At 34.9% G+C, this 20,687-nt stretch overlaps 2 protein-coding genes across 2 annotated transcripts; both read right to left on the bottom strand.

Annotated features, from left to right (window-relative positions):
• Positions 1-7,032: 7,032 nt before the first annotated feature.
• LOC132861025 (uncharacterized) lies at positions 7,033-9,503 on the bottom strand. Its single transcript, XM_060892361.1, has 4 exons — positions 9,349-9,503; positions 8,539-8,880; positions 8,002-8,144; positions 7,033-7,748 (listed from the first exon to the last, which is right to left on the bottom strand). The coding sequence occupies exons 1-4, from the start codon at positions 9,416-9,418 to the stop codon at positions 7,659-7,661; spliced, it is 645 nt and encodes a 214-aa protein (XP_060748344.1). The 5' UTR covers positions 9,419-9,503; the 3' UTR covers positions 7,033-7,658.
• Positions 9,504-18,580: 9,077 nt separating this feature from the next.
• tac4 (tachykinin precursor 4) lies at positions 18,581-19,903 on the bottom strand. Its single transcript, XM_060892747.1, has 5 exons — positions 19,711-19,903; positions 19,514-19,610; positions 19,281-19,313; positions 19,125-19,178; positions 18,581-18,916 (listed from the first exon to the last, which is right to left on the bottom strand). Exons 1-5 carry the CDS (start codon positions 19,813-19,815, stop codon positions 18,885-18,887), a joined length of 321 nt encoding a protein of 106 aa, XP_060748730.1. The 5' UTR covers positions 19,816-19,903; the 3' UTR covers positions 18,581-18,884.
• Positions 19,904-20,687: the final 784 nt, after the last annotated feature.

The raw sequence follows: 20,687 nt of genomic DNA, 5'->3' as shown, positions 1-20,687 counted from the left end.
TAGCAGGCTAGGTTTTACTCAGAGCTCCTTAACTTCTTGAGCTTCTTACTGTACCCTGTAACTAATTTAAATAAATCTTTGTGCCTGTTCTCTTAAAGGAAAATTTATCAGAAATATATCAGGATTATAAGGGGATAATGCTGATATCATATCTAGGACTTTAAGCAGTGCCTGATCTGGCATTTTTGAAAATTGGTTACATAATCTGGCATTTCTGGAACTTGTTTATATAACATGCTACTGTGGTGGTGACACACACATTGCTGTACAAACGCATCAAAAGACTGCTCTTCACCCTAGAAAGTCACTGCCAGGAGGAAACAGAATGACAGGATCATTCAGCACCAATAGTCATCTCTGCTGGATCAGAGTGCAAGGCAGAGGGTCCAAACTCCTGCCCCACATGGACGCTTTGAAGACTGGATTGGGGGCCGTACTTTCTTAGAAGTTTGACATAGAAGAGCACCCGATCTTCTTTATCTCCAGAAAACTTGTAGTGGCATGTTGTGGCCACCTGATGGGGCTAGAGGTCCAAGCAACAAGAGAGTAGAATTAATAAAGTGTTTTCTGCTTTCATCCAGTGAGTTGTGTCCTTGAATACAGAGTATAGAGGAACAATACAAAACTGACTCCACCAAGAAAAACTACTCCACCATGGAGCGAGAACCTCTTGCAATTAAGTGGGCCATGAAGGATCTGCTGGATCAGAGTGCAAGGAGGGTGGCCAAACTCCTGCCAAAAAACAGAAGGCCAATCAGGAGCACAGCTGTGGCATTCACCCTCTGGCAGAAGAGTACAGTGGAGAAACAGGCTCAGCAGCTAATGGAGGTAAATGGCGGCACTTTCTTGATGGAAATGCTGTTTTATTTTTTTTAGATTTGTCCAGGTGAACAACTCTTCTGCCTCCTACTGAGCCTGCGCCATTCTCCCGGAGAAAGCTGCTCCCTCCTCACCACTTCTGGCTGGACTCCCAGAACCAAACTGACCTGGAATCTATTACCTGGAAACATTACCTGGCCTTCACGTCTAGAGCTTCCAAAAAACTGCACCTCCTTTTTTCAGCTTTTTTTTCACCAACAACTTCAGTGAGTATGTTTTCTAGTTACTTTAATATACCTATTAGTCTATTTATTCACAGCTCCAGTTCTTTGAAGGCAAATAAACAAAACAGCCACATTCCTTCAGGCTTGTGAACTCGAAAGTCTCACTGGACACAACCACACACCTTTGGGCTTCAGGTGCAACAGTAACACTCACAACAGTTTAAAATGTAACACACAGTATGTCAGACAAAAACACTATTTCTGTTTTTTATTTGTTATATTTTAAAACAGTTTACTAAGCCACAGTACTTCAGGGATAAAAAATACTTGCAATTTAACACAGATACTACCCGATAAATAATTTTATGGTTAAATCTAAAAAAGTATGCCAAAAAAGGAAAATTCTTTTTGTGATACGTCTGTTGGAACATTGTTTTATTTATTTTTAGAATCTTTGAAAAGAATTCGCTATGTTTATAATTGATGATATTGACATTTTATTTGTGAGTACAAAATGTTTTATCTAGTTTTATGGGTTAGTGTTTGATGTTAGTAAACAGAAAGTGGGATGTATGCAAAGATAACAGAAGAGAAAAGTAAGAGAAAAGTAGGCCTTCAACCAGGCTAGTGTCCTTTTTCTATGTTTTTATATATGTCTTTTTTTATTGCTTGTGGGGGTGATGTATACTCATTAAGCCTTACTGTCTGTGAAGGTTCTTTTATAAAAGTGTGCCCCCAGCTGTGGATGCATGGGATTAACAGTGTAATAAGGAGCCACCTGGGAAACAACACCATGGTTCATTGAAATCAAAAAATTTTATGACTTCGCCCAATGCATCCTCAATCTGTCATCAAGTTATAGAAAATGTAATCAATTCTTGGCACTTGATTGAAGGTGTGCTTCATTGTAATTACATTTCTCCTTTAGTTGTTAAACTAAGAATTGGTTTAGGCGTGAGAAAACACCTGCTCACATATTGTATAGTGTGTTTTTTGGGCTTATTTAAGCCCCTATATGGCCTCAGTTGCAATTGTACACGTGTAACAAATGAGAAGACAACATAGGTGAGATTCAGACACAAAAGGGTGGTGTTTATTGGTTAAAAAGTGATTGGATTAAATTCATAACCATATTGTTCATCATTTAATCAAGTCATAATTATGCTCAGCTGTGGACGTCGCTCGGTCCCCACCGGCCTCACCGTGTGCCTCGCTCCCCACTCCTGCCTCACCATGTGCCTCACTCACCCCTCGTGCCTCTCCGTGTGCCTCGCTCACCACTCTTGTTCCTAATGTTTGTAGCCTTTGTCATTTTTCCTAATTAAATCCCTTTTTATGTTATCCCTGCTTTTGGGTTTGTGTTTTATCTGTTAAGACTGCCTGTTCTCTGACACTCTCAGCAATCAGTCAGTTCAATGTGGGGATATGAGTCAGATTATTTTAGAGAATCAGTTCATTTAGTATTTTTTTTATATCACATTGCTTACTGATCACAAACCACCCAGTCCTAAGTCAGCTGCTAAATGAATAACAGTAGAGACCTGGAGCACACAACCCACCGCAAATTTGAGGACAGATCGGTAATGTCCCATCCCTCTGCAACTTCCCTGACTCAATTCAGCATGGGAGAAAAAAATAAAAAGATGATTTAGTAAAAATGTAGGCCAAGTGTTACTGGGGAGGGCTCGGGACAGAGTAGGAGTTTTGAGGTGGCTGTTCAAAAGTTTAAGTCCCCTTTCAATTTATCAAACCTGGGCAGGTTCCGTTAACTATGATGACTCAATAGGTAAAAACCCACTCCCTCAGAACTTGCTTCAAGCAATGTCTGATGCTGTTGCTCAGAGATTCCACCCCACAGCATGTGACTGGAAGCTGATAAAAGATAGAATTAATTAACTTCTCAGAAATAAATAAAAAAAGTTTTCTCTTTTTTAAAATTTACAGTAATGCTTGCAAGAACTGTTTGAACATTTCCATTGCACTGTATTTTGTACTTTGTCATATGTTTAATAAAAGCAACTATGTTGAGCAACAATTGATTTTTTGTTATTTACTTAGGTGGAGCTAAACTTTGACAAATAAATTGCTGTATATACTGCCTAGGCTGTGATATACGGTAATACATTATAATATATTTAGTAGAATGTTTTTTGAGTGTTATGACACTAATATTTGCTTCTCAGTTTCAAGTTGCTTTGTCCCAGAATAAATGTAAAAAACACACTGTATTTTAGCAATGAAATCTGCGCTAGACCTCCTTATTAAGGAGCTAGACTTTCTAAGGTAACCATGGGGCTAGCTTAATTTTAAGGTGATATTTAAGACATCTTTTGTTTCAGGAATTTGGATTATTTTTTCCTAAGATCAATCTTGAGAAAACTGTCTACATTTTGTTTTTTATTGCTAACTTTTTCTTAAATTTGAATTTAGGAAGATTGAGGCAGTTGAGTAGAATTTTTTTCTTAAGAATGTATTGTGAATTCTGATAATAACTTTCAATACATTTACGATAGCAAATGTATAAAATAAGACCACACATTACTCGTTAATGTGCCCATGGGTTTGATGTGGCTCTTTGCGGTAACACAGTAAAAAATGTGGCTCTTGGTCTCTGACTGGTTGGCCCCCCTGCTTTAGATTATCTACAACCCACTCTCACGTATTTCCATGTCCCCTTAGACACCTTGACTGGATAAATACAGTTCAGTCCATCCACATGTTGAGCCATTTTAAAATGAATAAGATCAACAAGCTTCATTGCCAAAACATCAGGAAGATGAGAGTCCACTCGAGAAATACACCGGCATTTGAATTCTATTGGTGTACACGTAACCTCGCACAATGAATGAGTAAGTTATTCCCTTCAAGATGCTACCACAAATGTTACAATGTCTTGTATTTGTTGTGCCTAATGTGTCAAATATTTATTTCATGTTTTGCACTTGCTTTCAGGGACATTGTCCCAGCAATAGAGAATATTACTAGCCAAATTGATTAAATGTCCTCAAGGCCAGTGAAAAAGCAGCTATGGCATAACAATGGCGTGGATATCAGTGAGCGATAAATATGTAGGATCAGGCAAAAACTTGGGTGGACGTATGGAAAAACCCAACACTGTCCCATGATTAGAGAAAAAAATAAAGAGGAACATCTCGTCTCCAACAAGCCCAAAAATAGATTGACAAGAAGGAGTTGTTTCACAACATAATTTTCACTGATGAAAGAACAGTGGCTTTGGATTGAGTAACTTACTCAATCTGCTTCCAACAAATACTGTAACTAAATAGGCTGTTGCAAAGTTCTTCCTGCTGTGATTAAGAATCAGGGTAGACACACAGAAATGTAGAATACTGTACAGTGCAAAACCAAAGTGTAATGCCATAAAATTAAAAAGTCTACATATATGACCACATAAATTAATTACATATGACTCTTAATTACAAATGACTCTTTTTTTTGTATTTATTAGATTAAACCTTATTTTTGCTGGCCATAAATATCGGGCAGACCCCTCTGTTATTTGTAAAGGCTTTGTTTGATTTATTTGAATAAATAAATCAAACACTTATTTATTCAAATAAATTTGACCAATTGACTGATCATACAACTCTGAACACAGAGATTGTTCAGAGATTTGGAGACCCCCGCCTTCAACTATTTTAATCAGTTGTGTTGTGAGTACACTGCTACTTTTTTCTTTCTTTCTTTCTTTTTTTTTTTTTTTTGCAATCTAGCATTGTTTTTATTAAGGTGTTGTGATGTTGGATCATAAGGAGCTTTTGTGCCTTATATACTATTTAAATACGACTACTCAAGAAAGCCACTAATTGGTACTGTTATTTGATAAATACTATGCAATGAGTAATAAAGGTTATTCCAATACAAATGATAAGAGAAAATAAACAGAGAAGTTGATCATATGGAAAAGTATCTGAATCATTTACATTTACATTTACATTTACAGCATTTGGCAGACGCCCTTATCCAGAGCGAGGTACATAAGTGCTTAAATCTCTAGCATTGAATATATTAATGCTGGCTCACTAAGTTACATACTTAAGATACCATGAGTTTAAAACATTTGTTCAAATTTACAATGAAATGAATAAGTAATAAGTTTTTTTTATTTTTAATGCAAAAGATAGGGAAAGAAGTGCTAGTTGAAGTGTTTCCTGAATAAGTAGGTCTTCAACCGCCGCTTGAAAATAGCCAGTGTCTGGACCTCTAGGGGAAGTTCATTCCACCACCTTGGTGCAGACATCCATGATGAAATTTCTGCCAGACATGCTGAGATCAGAAGCTGTGGTATCTGAGGGTGGAAAAGAGAAGATAAGTTGTGTAATGTATCATCAGCATAGCAGTGGTAAGAGAACCCATGTGAGGAAATAACTTCACCAAGAGAGTGAGCATACAGGGAGAAATTTAATTGAACATAATTGTCTTGTGTTTTGGTGTTTTGTTTAAATATTGAAGGTGGTCTATTTTATTTACAATAAATACAGGTGAATGTCATATCATATATTATGATATTTATATCATATCATAAAAAAGTCTCTCCCCCCACCCCCCTTTATGAAAGTGAAATGCCCCCATTCTGTATGTTCTGGCCATGGCCCTGCAATACATTAATGTAGCTTCTGAATGCATGTGGCTTCTGAATGTATGTAGCTTCTGAATGTATGTAGCTTCCTGACACACATATAGATGACATTTACATTTCCTGGCTGAAACTATCTGTTAAAGTCACAAAGTGATTATGAGCATAATATGTCTGTTAACTGAGAATATGTTTTTTGAAAACCTGATAAACAACAAAAATCATCGAGCACTTAAAATTCTCTTACTTGTTAGGATCAAGTTCAAGAAAAAAATCCAGAGCACTGCTGGCTGCAGAGGATTGTTATTCTTGTTAGAAAAAACTTCTTTTTTTAACTCCAAACAGAAATTGAAACTCACACCTTAGCTGAGATGTATCATATATTTCATGCTGGCTCATGTTTACAGAAGACTGTTTTCTGCAGCCAGGCAATGTTTTCTGAGGTTAAAACTTCCTGACAGAGAGCATTTACATTTACTGACACAAAGGTCAAAAACATGTACTAGAATGACTAATATTGTGCTTTAAAAACCACATTGATTCACTTAAAATATCTAATGATGAGCTGAGAATGTTTTTACCCTCTATAAAACATTTTTTGGTGAAATATTTTCTTTTCCTTCCTTTTCCTCAATAACTGCATTAGATGTACAATAAATAATCAAATAAATAAATGAATACATACATTTAAAGTTTAGATTAATTTAAAATATAATATATATACGATTTCCCTTTTTTATATACTAAAGTATTGTTGAATACTTGACTGTTGTTGAATGGCAAGATTTATATTAATCCTCTCATTCTAATAAGTGATTTCTGGAGGAACAACATAAACAGGGACTTGTATGGCAGATGCTCCATATAAACTGATTTTTACATTTAGTGTAACTATTGAAGTTGTCTATAAGCATTTTTCATTTAAATTACCCAGGCAATGTTGGAAGGGGTCTCAATTGTTGTCACTTTTTAACAGTCAGAGATAAGAATTCATAACCCCACCTCCTCATAGATTACTGTATTTGACTTGATATATTGCCTATGTTGCTTCTACTCTATTTTCAAGTAACATACTATCTATGCCTGCTCAGGTCACATCTTTTGTTTACTCGATTTGCTTAGCCAGTGAATGTAGTCTGAAAACGTATGTTGGTGTGTTTTGGGTCAGCTCCACTACTTAGTGGAACAGAAAACCTTCAGATGTAAAATACTGTCTATGGTAATGGCAGCTTGAGTTGTGTTTTAGTAGCTAAAGAACTTCCAAGTTGGCAGAGAATGATGCTTGTTCATCATTTGTTGGAGAATGATCATTTATCATCATCAACAAAAAATTATATATTTAAAAATCGTCAATTATTATCAAATGATCTGGAAAAAAAAAAGAGATTCAAATGCAATTCCACATTTTATTTCTTTTATAATATTACAAATATCATCAAAAAAATAATTGCATAACAAATGAATACATAATACATTCATTCATTCATTCATCTTCTACTGCTTATCCGAACTACCTCGGGTCACGGGGAGCCTGTGCCTATCTCAGGCGTCATCGGGCATCAAGGCAGGATACACCCTGGACGAAGTGCCAACCCATCGCAGGGCACACACACACACACACACACACACACGCACACTCAGTCACTCACGCAATCACACACTAGGGACAATTTTCCAGAGATGCCAATCAACCTACCATGCATGCCTTTGGACCGGGGGAGGAAACCGGAATACCCGGAGGAAACTCCCGAGGCACAGGGAGAACATGCAAACTCCACACACACAAGGCGGAGGCAGGAATTGAACCCCCAACCCTGGCGGTGTGAGGTGAACGTGCTAACCACTAAGCCACTGTGCCCCCTACATAATGCAATCTGAGAATTTTAATGCACTGATAATATTTAATACATTTACAGTAAGAGAAACAGATGGCAAGTTTAAAAGCATTATTGAGCATTTCAGTAATGATGACATAAACAATCCTTATATTTTTAAACAAATAGGCAAAAAATAGCATCTTATTTATTTTGCACCCTGTGCATATCCTCATAGACTGGGCTATATTCCCTTGAAGTCTCTGCATGTTGCTTCACACATTTGGCCTTTATCTGTGAACATAAAAAAGTGTAACCTTTCTGATTCTTTTGTAGCTTTGCAACAACAAACCACAGGCACCACATCACAGTCACTTTTTGGGAAGTGCAGAGCTTTGCATGACAAATAAAATTAACACATTGAAAAACACATAAATACAGAGAGGAGCGGATGTTCTGTCACACACAACATGCACACATATAAGTTTCATAATAAAAAAGAAGACCAGAACATTCATATGGGTGCAGACTGTTTTGTTGTGCCTACCTTGGGTACACACATCCATATCATCAGGAAACAAACCAAAAATATAGTGCATGCAATCAGGGCAAATACCAGCACCAGTGGCTCAGACATAGCATGTGACGTGTTACTAGTTGATTTTTCAGTGGGTACGGTCTTATCCACATCTGTAAAAACACATAACAGGTAGAACATTCATTATTATTACATTATTGACTTAATATATAGCTTATATGTAATCCATGATTACATATAACCTAGACTATAGCAATAAATGTGGTCTGACTGGGGATCCCCAATGACTAAGTTAGGAAACTCTGATCTAGGATCAAGACAATTACAAACTATATGGATATACTCGTGTTCATATGAATTCGTACTTTGGTTACTAAACTGCAATAATTCCCATTTATTGATGCTGTACAAGCCACGCATTTATCACTTTTTTCTGATTGGACACCAAGAATTCAATATGCACTGTTATTTAGTATTATAGCATAGAAAAGTGGTGTCAGCATTAATACTGCCTTATATATAGTCTAAAGACAAATGCATACTTACCATACACAAACAGGAGACTGCTGCAGCCTTCTTCTCCTTCTTCTACACCTTTTGATATATTAAATTTTGTATACTGGCCTATGTAAAGTCCAGAATCATTTGGCTGCATGTCTCTAATTGTCACAGTTAGTTTTTGGGCAGTGCCACTGATTGTCAGTCTTTTGTTGTATTCTGGACCAAAAGTATAGACGTTTGTTTGTATGTCATAGGCCAGCACTACATGCTTGCTCGGGAGTCTTGAATATATATTTAAAGTATCTGTTTGCTTGTCCATTGTATTGCATTTCATTGTAAAGTTTTCCCCCTTTTTCATCTTTTCAAAACCTTTCTTCCTCTCAGAGTCTGTATAAAGAAAGGAAAATAAATCATCCTTCGTGAAAACAAAAAACAAAAACAAAAGCAAACTAAACACTGAAGCAAATAGAAGATATTCTGCTAGACAACTGGTAAAATTCTATTCAAGATACTAAATTCAAATTCAAATTCTATTCGAGAATATTCAAGATACACAAGTAGTATGAATCTATTACACAAGTAGTATGAATCTATTCCAAGAAGGTTGGAAGCTGTAATAAATGCAAATGGTGGTCCAGCACAATTAATAAAGAGATATTACATATTTCATTAAAATACCTAATTAAAATTCCAGATCATAAAATGTCTATCAATGTCTACCAGAAATATATATATATATATATTTAGATATATATATATATTTTTTTAAATGTCCTATCAAAAGTTTCCAACAAAATATGTTAATAATTCATGATAATAATGAAAGACAATTATAAGAGAAAATGCTGCTCTCACCTGCTCCTTGAACACTGTAGACAACCAAAACAGCAGTAAAGCACAAAGTTATAGTCAGTTTTGACATCATGGCTTTATCAGCAGAACTAAATCTACTTCATACCGTGTGCTGCTACATATAAGCATAACAGGAAATAACCACATCTTCTTAAAGGTCTGTAAGGCAAATGTGCTGACATCAGCGCAGTACTGTAGAAACCAGCGGTGTCAAAAGTATTCACATTCATTACTCAGGTAGAAGTATACATACTAGGGTTTAAAAATGTTTCTGTAGAAGTTGAAGTATCAACTCAAGCTTTTTAGTCAAGTAAAAGTGTAAAAGTACTGGTTTCAAAACTACTAAAAAATGGCATTAAGGACAAAAGCTTAGGCTGTGCCAAAGGGGCTTATTGTGCACTACCCCACCTCCTCAAAAAACTTATTTCTAAAAGCCATAATGACTATAATGTTATATTAATATGATAATGTTGAAAAATTTGGGATGCATTAGGCTACCTGTTTCAGCCGCATTCTGTATATGCCCGTTAAAAAAGAACGCATTTTAGTACAATGCAAATACATTAAAGAACCATATATGTGTACTACTTAGCTGTGTTCATGGAGCAGAAGATATGACTAGTTGGTTATAAGTATTGTAATGGTCAAAAAGTCAAACTTCAGAGGCATGTCATCAATAACCTTTATTGAACCAAACACAACCAAACAACAATAGAGTAAACAACAACAGGGAAGCACAGAACATGCGACAAAGAGTTACCAATATCCTTTGTTCAGCTGCAAAAGCAGCTGGTTTTTAAGGTTCTTTGAGCCAATGCATGCTCTTCTTGACCTGAAGATCAGCCCTGCAACACTGAACAGTCTTTCACAGGCTGCTGAAGCTGTTGAGTGGCGTATTAAGCTTATGTCATAGCTGGCACACAGCTGGGAAGGACTTCAGTACCTATACTGTGTCTCCTGGGCACCCCAGGTACGAATCCAACTGCTGGGTCGAGTCAAGAGGGCTGGTCTTCTTTAAGCAGGAAAAGAAGTCCTCTTCCTCAGATGATTGGGAGCCCTCACTGATGTGATTCTCGGCCTGACAGTCCATGTGGTTAATGATGTAGTCACGGCCTGTGGAATATAAACAAATATCACGGCAATTTAGACCATATGACACTATTGTAATTGTGTATTGGGTGTGTTATTCAATATCATTTTAAACTCAATTCAAACTCATTTAACTGTCTCTATAGATTTTACACACATTAAAGGGATAGTTCACCCAAAAAGAAAAATTCTGTCATCATTTTCAGATTTACCAGACGCCCTGATCCAGACAGACTTTTTTCTCATTTTTCTTTTTTATACAACTGAGCAATTGAGGGTTAAGGGCCTTGCTCAGGGGCCCAGCAGTGGCAGCTCAGTGGACGTAGGAATCAAACTCACAACTTTCCGATTGGTAGCCCAACACCTTAACCACTAGGCTACCTCATCCTCATCCTCATGTTCTAAATCTGTATGAATTACTTTTTTCTGATGAACACAAAAGAAGATATTTTGATAAATGATGATAAGCACATTTGTTTTCGAGAACAAGAATTGTTTTCGCATTAACAAATCCGAAAACAAATTAACAAATCCGAAAACAAATGTGTTAATGTGTTTTCAGATTTGTCAATGTGTTTTCGGATTTGTTAATGTGTTTTCGGATTTGTTAATGAACCAATAGGGTGTTGGAATGGTACAATGTTTATACTTCTCATCCAACCACAATCACATTCTCTCTATCCGGATGGTGCGATTTTTTTTTTTTTTTTTTTTTTTTTTTAAATGCGCGATTTATCTTGATAGGGTTTTTTTTAATGATGACAAGCCGAAATGAAATATTAGTAACGAGGCTATTTTTAAAATGTAAGGAGTAGAAAGCACAAGTAATTGCTTGAAAATGTAAGTAAAAAATAATCACTCAATTAAAGTATAGATACTGTACAGTACTCAAAATTTCTACTTAAGTAAAGTAACAAAGTATTTGTACTTCGTTACTTGACACCTCTGGTAGTAACCATGTCAACACCACAAAAGATGAGTAGAGCTTATCATGATAATAAGTAGAGCGTATTATTTCCTGTATTTACTTTTGATCCCAACTTTATTTGAGGTCACTACATCTAATCAATCCAGATTATAAACACAAAGTATACATTCGTAAACATTTTGGCAAATAAACCAACTGTAAACATTTTATTAAACATTTATTTGTCACATTTAAGCAGTGTAACACATGACATAAATTCATCCTGGCTTAATTTGCAAATGACTTACATATCAATGTTTATGCTACAACAAAAGTGAGCTGAACTGAACTGGGAATATTAACAGGTGTGAAATGCATTAAAATAATGGCCCTTCAATCAATTTAGGTTACCACACAATAGCAAAAAAAGTCAGTCAACTGTGCCTGTTTGCCATTAGGATCCAGGTTTCCAGGATCCGGCTCCTGTATCCAGATATACTTTTTGGAATAACTCAAAACTGTATATGAAATTCTTGACATATCTCAGATCCAAAGCATAGGTTAGTTAAAGATACCAGCTTGTGATGTCTTATTTATACCTGACCTTGTGTATCTGCCTTTGTTCGTCATTGTTTGTGTTGCATTTTTTGTCATGCGTGTTTATTTTGCCATGTTAAGTTATTCTAGTTTGTGTCTGAATGATTGAAAGTTGTATCCTGCATTTGATTCTGGTTGCGATGCTTCCGTGTAAGAGAACGTGACACCATGTTGACTTGACTTTTTTTAAAACTGGCCAGGTAAAAAGTTTCTCCAAAACCATACTGGTCGCAAAGTTGTAAATTATCATCTTGGGCTTAGCTTATGGCTGAACACACCTATGAACAGACTACTCTATGGAGTTATTTTTAAACCCTATGGAGTAAGTTGAAATATAATTTCATAAAATGTGCAAAATATGAACATTACATTGTTTTACAAAAAATATTTTCAAATGCACCTAATAAGAATCAAATCAAAATTAATTTTTCAAAAAGATCATTTCTGGAGCGTGGAAGTTATCTGTTATGGGAGACAGAGGGTGATGACAATGGAGTACAAACCAAAATTATAACAGGCAGTGATCAATGGGCAAATGGCAAGAGAGATAGCAGGGATGATGAGGATGGAGATAATGAAAAGGTAACTTTTTTAACCTTTTGTATACCTCTTGCTATATCCTTGCACAACGATCTGATCTCCCCTTCAGCCACAGCTCGCAACCTTGGGGTAACCATGGAAAATCAACTGTTCTTTTCCTCTCATGTTGCTAATGTGACTCGCTCATGTCGGTTTCTTCTCTACAACATTAGAAGGATTCGGTCATTTTTGTCCACACAGGCTGCTCAGGTACAGTACTTGTTCAGTCTCTTGTCATTTCTAGACTGGATTACTGCAATGCACTGCTGGCAGGTCTACCTATGAACGCAATCCGTCCTCTGCAAATGATCCAAAATGCAGCTGCCTGGCTTGTTTTCAACCTGCCAAAGTTCTCGCATACCACCCTCCCTCCACTGGCTTCCGGTAGCTGCACGCATCAGATTCAAAACACTGATGCTGGCCTACAAAGCCAAAAATAGACCAGCCCCCTCTTACCTCAAAGCCCTCATCACTCCGCGCACTGCACCCCGCACCCTCCGATCTACCAGCACTGCTCGACTGGTTCCACCAAGACTCTTCTCTGTTCTGGCACCAAGGTGGTTGAATGAACTTCCCCTAGAGGTCTGGACAGCTGAGTCACTGGCTATTTTCAAGCGGCGGTTGAAGACATACTTATTCAGGAAACACTTCAACTAGCATTGTAACTTTGAACAAATGTTTTAAACTCATGGTATCTTAAGTATGTAACTTAGTGAGCTGGCATTAATGTATTCAATGCTAGAGATTTAAGCACTTATGTACGTTGCTCTGGATAAGGGCGTCTGCCAAATGCTGTAAATGTAAATGTAAATGTAACTTCAAACACAAACACGACTTTATGGTCACAGATAACACAAGACACTTTCCTTAACTTCACAGTAGACGGGGGGGACGACGATGACGATAGCTGGAGAGAGAGACAATAAATATAAAGGTTAATAGAGTCAGGCAGGTAGAAGGCTATACTCAAAAGGGATGCATGTACTAACAAGACCGGAAGGGAAATGAATGAAGTAGCGGTCCTTTATACTGTGAGTCAGACGAAGCAAAGCGTTGTGGGAGTGTGGAGCCTGGCAAAGCCGTAACAATATCCCTGCCCAGCCTTTCAATGCTGATGCATCCTTTACATGCCAGAATGTATGGGTGCTGGCACATACTGTATAATAGGATTCGAATGTATACATTCTGGTGAGGCTTTGTACAATATGTTTAACCCTTGGTAGAGGATTACATCAAGATTTTATACAGTAGACCGGATTCAAAGAAAGAAGACATGTAAAAGCAACACATCATCAATCATTGGCTCAAATGCACACCTGCTCATCTCTTGATCAAGCTAATCTTGTCTTACCAAGGACTACTAGAAGCTGTTTATGAGCCTAAGTCCCGCCAACTCGTCTCCAGTCCTCTCTGTCCTTGTCATAATCTAAGAAAACAACCACTGGCAATGACAATTTCTAGTCACAATAACTACCAGTCATGAGCATAGAAGAACAAGGCCTTACAAACATCTCTAGAGTAAAAATATCCACCACACCAGGTAAAGAATGAGCAGTGTGAAAATAAATTAAAATAAGAACACGCAGGATTATATTATATTGCACAATCATTTTTATATATTTATACATACATATTTTTTACATATATATTTTTAACTGTGGAGCAGAACACAATACGAAAACAAAGAATAGAGTGGCATCTGGTGGTTAACAAAGATACTAGCAAAATAATAGTTTTAAAGTCACAGACTTTTTAACCATCCACAGCACAGTTGGTATGCTTTGTTTGAGTACCAGTGGATGTTGGGGAAATATCAAGATGTTGACAATACAAGATTGTTTTGTTTTGTTGCTTTGTAAAACTGTACGACACAAATATGAAAAAAGAACACTGTGTTTTGTTCACACAAAAGAGTCCTGACAAAAGACAATATTTATTAAGTAATAACTGACCAGTTTTGTGTTGTCTGCTAATAACAAAAAAGCATTTGCATTTTTTTCTTGTGATGATCAGTGTCAAATTATTGAGAACTCTTGTGGAGAAATAGTGGAGTAACTTTAAAGTCCATAGATGAACCACTGAATTGCCCATAATTATAACAGAGCCTAAGCATTGTGGGAAACTTAGGAAACATTTTGAAGGAAATTCAACCTTGAAAATGTCAATTCTGAATGAAATTTTAAACTAAATCTTGTCTGCAGTTAAAGATCACATGTTAATTATGAGGAAATACAGTATGTTCAAGTCACTCAGGGTGTATGTTTCTGTTGCATTTTATTAAAAACTGTTAGCAATTCGATGACTAATCGTTCACCGTATATATAGATGCCGAATTTCATTCATGGAGGACAATCAAAACCTACATTATACTGTAGAGATAAGTCTAATTATTTAAGCATAGTTTGTAACAGTAATTAACATTACCATTAATTTGAAAAAGAAAATCAATTAACCATTCAATCAATAAACCAATTAAATCAATTAACCATTAAAATCATGTCAAATTAGACAACAAATCGCTATTGCTATTTAATTTAAGATTTTTTTGAATGTTTTTCTAGTATAATACATTTCTAAACTATACAGATTATTAAGAGATGGGAATGTTATAAGGGGCCATTCTCTATAAGAACAAACACGCATACACATATGAATCTCACTGATTATTATTTAACATGGGTGGAGACTTTTTCTCTGACACACAACATGATCCAGGATGTAGCAATGTTTATTGCATGTGATCCTTCAACTTCAGCTACAGCTATTGTTTTTTTTTTATATATTATTATTATTATTATTATTATTCTTATTATTATTATTATTATTATTAATATTATTATTATTATTATTATTATGTTTTAAATTGATAATATCAAGTCTACCAATAATTCTGGACCTGCTTGTATGGAAAGATTTGAATAGATTTGGAAATTGTAAAAGTGAATTTATTTGAATTATTAATAGAATTTTCAATTTTATTGAAGTTTTATACTTACAGTAAATATTGTAATTGATATTTTTAGCTTTGTTTTTTAATCTGTACTATAAATTCTATGTTATGGGGATGTGTCTGGTTTCCTTTTCTCTCTTTTCAATGGCCCATAAGAGCTATATAGAAATTACTACCAGAATGCTCATGAATTAAAATTCTTTAATACAATACATACTACTGTATGTTATGTATTTAATTTCATCTTCAGTATTTGCTTGCTTAACTAAACAAAATATCAGTTAAAAGTGCTGCTTTTCATAAACATAACCCAATTACTATATTACAATTAGTAATCACATTTTGCTTAATAATCATTAATAATATTAACAACAACAAGAACAACAACAATAATATAATAATAAATTAAATATATTATAAAAAAAATTATAATAATTGCATATCATTACTCACTTTCTTTGAATTCTGCATTTTTTCTGTTTGTTTGCTTTGATTTCTTTTAATGCCAATTCTCCTGCATCTTTCCAACAATGGTGCCCAAAGGTGTCATTGACTTGTAAATATATGTGTGTCCTGCAATGGACTGTCATCCGATCCAAAGACATTTGGACTTGAGATCAAAAGATGAATACGGGACAATAAATTAAAATTTCCTGATGCTTATACTGTATCTATGAATGTGTGTTGAACATTTTGTTAAATGTTGCAATTTTGGTGGAAGTCCAAACAAATTTTTGGTGCTTTGGAACAGATCATCTTAAATGACACTTAATATTTGGTTGCATACAGTATACCTTGCTTGCAACTGTATCGACTCGGGGACCACTGACATTACTAAATCTTTGCATTCTTCTTTTGTGATCCTTTTCCAGTGTTGCACCATAGCTTCTTCAGTTATTATTTGTTTTGTGGGGTTCTACCTCTGTTTCCTCTTCACAAAGTGAAATGCATGCTCAACTGGATTAAGGTTGAGTGATTGACTTGGCCTGTTTAAAACATTTCACTTCTTCCCTTTTTGGCCACTTTTTGGGTGATTATCTTGCTGCATAATGCGCTTGTTTTTTACTTTTTGGTTCAATCTTGGTTTTCTGTATGTTGGCAAACTGATTATTTAGATTTATTTTGCTGCTACCATCATTCAGTATGTTCCATCACCAATAAACATTAGTGAACGTGTTCCAGCCTACCTCATTGTATTACCTCTTTATTTATGCTCTCCATGTCTTTGAACAGTATATTGTGATACCTTCACCCCTGCTTTGTGGGGTTTTTTGCTGTTGTCACTGATTGATGTTTTTCCACAGATTGCACAGTGTTTCTGTCATCAGCTGTTGCTGTATTCTTTGAACAACCGTATGATGCCACATGTTCCAATATTTCTGATCACTTGAAAAAGTCTACAAAATGTTGTATGATCTAAGCTGTTTAACAAATCTATATATACATTTCAAGAAATGAAAGGTGATATGACTTTGCTGTTCCAATTTTGTTGTATCTCATACTGGATTTGAGAAATGAATAGAATGCTACTGTAAATACAGAACCAGTAATTCAATATTGTGTACTAACATTTAAATGAGTGTTATAAGTTTACAGTAAGTTTTAGATGCATGACATTCTAAAAAGGTGTGCAAGCTCGTCTCTAAGTAATTAACCTAGTTACCATTAATATGTGTATATATAGAACCAAGGACAATTATAATTTACAAATCAATCTATATAAAATTATACATACGAATTTGCTTGTTCTGTTAACAAGCATGTACTTGCTGTTGTTTCCATTGTCAGTACAGATTATTTTCCAAGTCTCAATCTGTCTTAAGATCACATTCTTATGTTCAGTAGTTTAAACTATTGTGCTTGGATTTTGACAGTAAAGTGACATCATAATTTTTATTCCTGACTAAAGAGAAGCTGTGCCTGAATATTTACAAAATATTTCCTAAATAGTGCAGCACTTCTTTTGATGAATTGTACGGGTTTGGGTCATATTCTTTTGTCAGGTTTTTCTTTACAGATGCCCAATCTAGTCTGCATGGTTAGACAGGAATAGTAAGAGAAGAAGTCCATTTCATCACCTCATCAAGTTATGATGTGAAATTGAAAGATTGTCGATGTTTTAAAAAAGAAGAATATTCTCCAAATAATGCAAACTGAATAAACCAAATGTCCCTTACTATTTAAAATATTTAAGTATGCTAATAAAAAATTCTTAGCGGAACTTTTAAAATCTGAAAGCTGTTAAATCAGAAGGTGTTGATTATCAATGATTACCTGTCGGTTTTTTGCAGAAATTAATACGCCTAGTCAAAAAAAATATTTTTCAACGAGATCTCTTTTTGGCCAACATATGTGGTTAGTACTAGGAGAGCAGTGTTTTTCAGAGAGTCAAATCATTCAACCACCACAAAGATTTGACTCATGATGTTATGACTGATTGTGGTTCTTAGCTGAAATCTTCTGATGAAATATAATTGTACCTTAGAATTAAAAAAAAACAATGGTTTATAAAATGTAATTAAATAATTGATAGCCTAGATAAGCTAACTTATACTTTATGAAATATACAGAAATTTACAATTAAAAAATTTACAATAAATTTCTGGATCTTAAAAATATGAATCTAAAAAAACAGCTTGCCCGGATGTGCATCATTACTTTGTTAATGCAGTGTGTGTTTACACCAGAGGAACAGTGAAAGTATATCATAGTTTTGATTCTTACAACTACTTTATAAGATAATCTAAATGTATATGTAATATATGTATTATATAGTTGGAGAAAGTTCAAGCGCATAAGAATTCTATAATGGACTGTGTGACAGCATGGGTTCTTCATGTCAGATTATGCAAGGAAGATCCTAAAAAAAAGTTAAAAGCTCTGCGAATACCAATATAGCACATGTACAGTAGTGTGTTTGTGTATCTGTTTGCATGTGTGTATTCATACAGTATATATACTGTAAGTAACCAGAAGTATGTTTTCCTGTTTATATTTTTATTATGTAAATTAATATATTAAACCATATTTTTAATGTTAATAAATGAATGTTAATAAATAAATAAATTAAAAAATAATAAATTAAAAAATAAATGTTAAAACTACCCTGCAAAGACTTAAATAAAGCATTCTATTAAGACATTGATTATTACATTTACAGCATTTCAAGTCAATAAGCTTTTATTGTCATTTCAACCATATATAGCTGTTGCAGAACACATTGAAATGAGACAAATGAGACACTCAATCTAGAGCGACTTACATTTATTTCATTTATATTTTACATTGAATTTTGTGACATAAATAAAAGGTGTCACAAGTAGCATGGTTTTTAAATTTTATTTTTAATATAAATTAGATAGGAGCACAATACAGTACTGTATATTGAGGCAAAGCCAGTCATTTTGCATTATAGCATTACTGTGGCTTGTCTGGTACTTCTTCAAAATCTGTCAGAAGAGATAACACACATTAGTAAACTGATGTACATACTGGACATAAAAAAAAAAAAAAAAAATTAAAAAACAATTAAGAAAAGGCTTTAAATGGTTGGGGAATTGACAGATGGCTACTGCAGGACAAAGCCATCTAAATGAATTACTGCTTATCCAAGGTGACTGTATTTAGATTCATAATGTTTATGTGTAAAATCCGTACCTCCCTGTGAAGATCTCTTCCCCATTAGTCCAACAAACATCTCCCCATTGTTTCCTGGCAATAAAAAATTAAATGACAATGTGAAAAGCGGGATGTGAACAGGATACACTACACAGAGAAACAGCTTGAGAATATTAGGCATGTAATTTAGCTTACTTTTCTGACCAAGTTGCAGGGGTTGAGAAATTTCTGAGGAAAGGAAATCAGATTCAGTAAATATTTATAATCTGCTTTGGGGCAGTGTGTCCAGAATACTTCATTTTATTTTTGGTAGGTGTACGTATTCAAAAAAGTGCTAATTCTTCAATCAATATAATAACTGAAATGTCCAAATCATAGTTTTTTGGAATTCAGAGTAAGCTGGTCATTAAGAGGTAAATGAGTTTTACCTAAGCTTCGGCCCATTAAACCATGAAACTGCTGTGATTTTGAGTGCTTCAGCAGGTCATCAATGTGCAGAGTGAAATCGCTTTCTGCTGGATCACCCTGAAAAAGCAAGTGCTACTATTGTAACCTTACAAATGACTGAAAAGTAGCTGTGGCTTCTACTTGCCTACTTGAGATGTAAAGTAGAGAATATGCTTACCTGCCAGTTCGTCAGGGACCAGATATCCATGTCCTCACTTGACACACCAGTTTGCAATTGTGCATATAGGGCAAATGCCAGAACAGACAGTTTAAAAAGTTCCATTGTATGATTTGTAGCAATAAGTGAAATTAAAATTAAACAGACAAATTATGCAACTTATTTCATCTAATATTCTGTTAGGTATTGTAGGACAGTGAAAAAGCATCTGAACTTCAGTACTGTGCAGGTCATATTTATATAGCATTACCTGCAATGCCCCTCCCATCCTTAGTTATAGAGAAGTCACAAATTATACCAGCAATCTGTCATGTGGACACAGACAGGCTTTTAAAGTTCCTTAGATTTCTGTATGTTTTTTTGTTTGTCCTATTTTTTTTTCTTTTTCTTTTTGCTTTAAAGTAATCTCTTTGAGATCTACATATGCTATGTTACCAGGTCATTCCTGTATTCTTTGTTTATCCTAAATGCTCAGGACTCTTTTATCCTATAACACTCTATTACTCTATGTATATGTAATATATGTAAATGATAATCTCTGTTATTTCCTGTCACATTTATAAATATTCCCCTGCATGCATTGATTTAATATTTAATGTGTCCCGAATGTAATCCAATACATTTAACTAAAACTCTGACAGTTTCACTATATACTATTCACTATATATATACATGGATACGCCCCAAGAATATCACTGATAAACAAGAATATTTCTTGTTTCTTAGTAAAGAAAAGAGAGCATTAAGATAACTATTCTGCTGGTAGCAGAGTGGATGGTGTATTGATATCTACAATATTTGTTTACTTACATTTTTTAAAACCTGTAAATGCTGTTTCAAGCTCTTGACTCAATGTGATTGTTTTATTTCACTAATCTGAAACTTTAACTTCATTATATAGTGCAAAATTCTCCAAAGATTTTTTTATCACTATCTTTTTACCCCGTCACCCTTCATCATGCATTTGGGTGCTGGAC

Source organism: Tachysurus vachellii, chromosome 18 (genome assembly GCF_030014155.1).
Source record: "Tachysurus vachellii isolate PV-2020 chromosome 18, HZAU_Pvac_v1, whole genome shotgun sequence".
NCBI classification, from domain to species: Eukaryota; Metazoa; Chordata; class Actinopteri; order Siluriformes; family Bagridae; genus Tachysurus; species Tachysurus vachellii.
Note: the sequence above shows the minus strand (reverse complement) of the source record. Positions and strands in the feature narration are given on the sequence as shown.

Excerpts from the sequence above, each read along its gene's own strand:
- LOC132861025 (XM_060892361.1), bottom strand. The coding sequence starts at position 9,418 with ATGATGTCAAAACTGACTATAACTTTGTGCTTTACTGCTGTTTTGGTT. Across the intron at positions 8,881-9,348 it reads CTACAGTGTTCAAGGAGCAG|ACTCTGAGAGGAAGAAAGGT; the intron begins GTGAGAGCAGCA and ends TTCTTTATACAG. Across the intron at positions 7,749-8,001 it reads TATGGATGTGTGTACCCAAG|ATAAAGGCCAAATGTGTGAA; the intron begins GTAGGCACAACA and ends TTATGTTCACAG.
- tac4 (XM_060892747.1), bottom strand. The coding sequence starts at position 19,815 with ATGGAACTTTTTAAACTGTCTGTTCTGGCATTTGCCCTATATGCACAA. Across the intron at positions 19,611-19,710 it reads GGTCCCTGACGAACTGGCAG|GGTGATCCAGCAGAAAGCGA; the intron begins GTAAGCATATTC and ends TTGCTTTTTCAG. Across the intron at positions 18,917-19,124 it reads GAAGAGATCTTCACAGGGAG|ATTTTGAAGAAGTACCAGAC; the intron begins GTACGGATTTTA and ends CTCTTCTGACAG.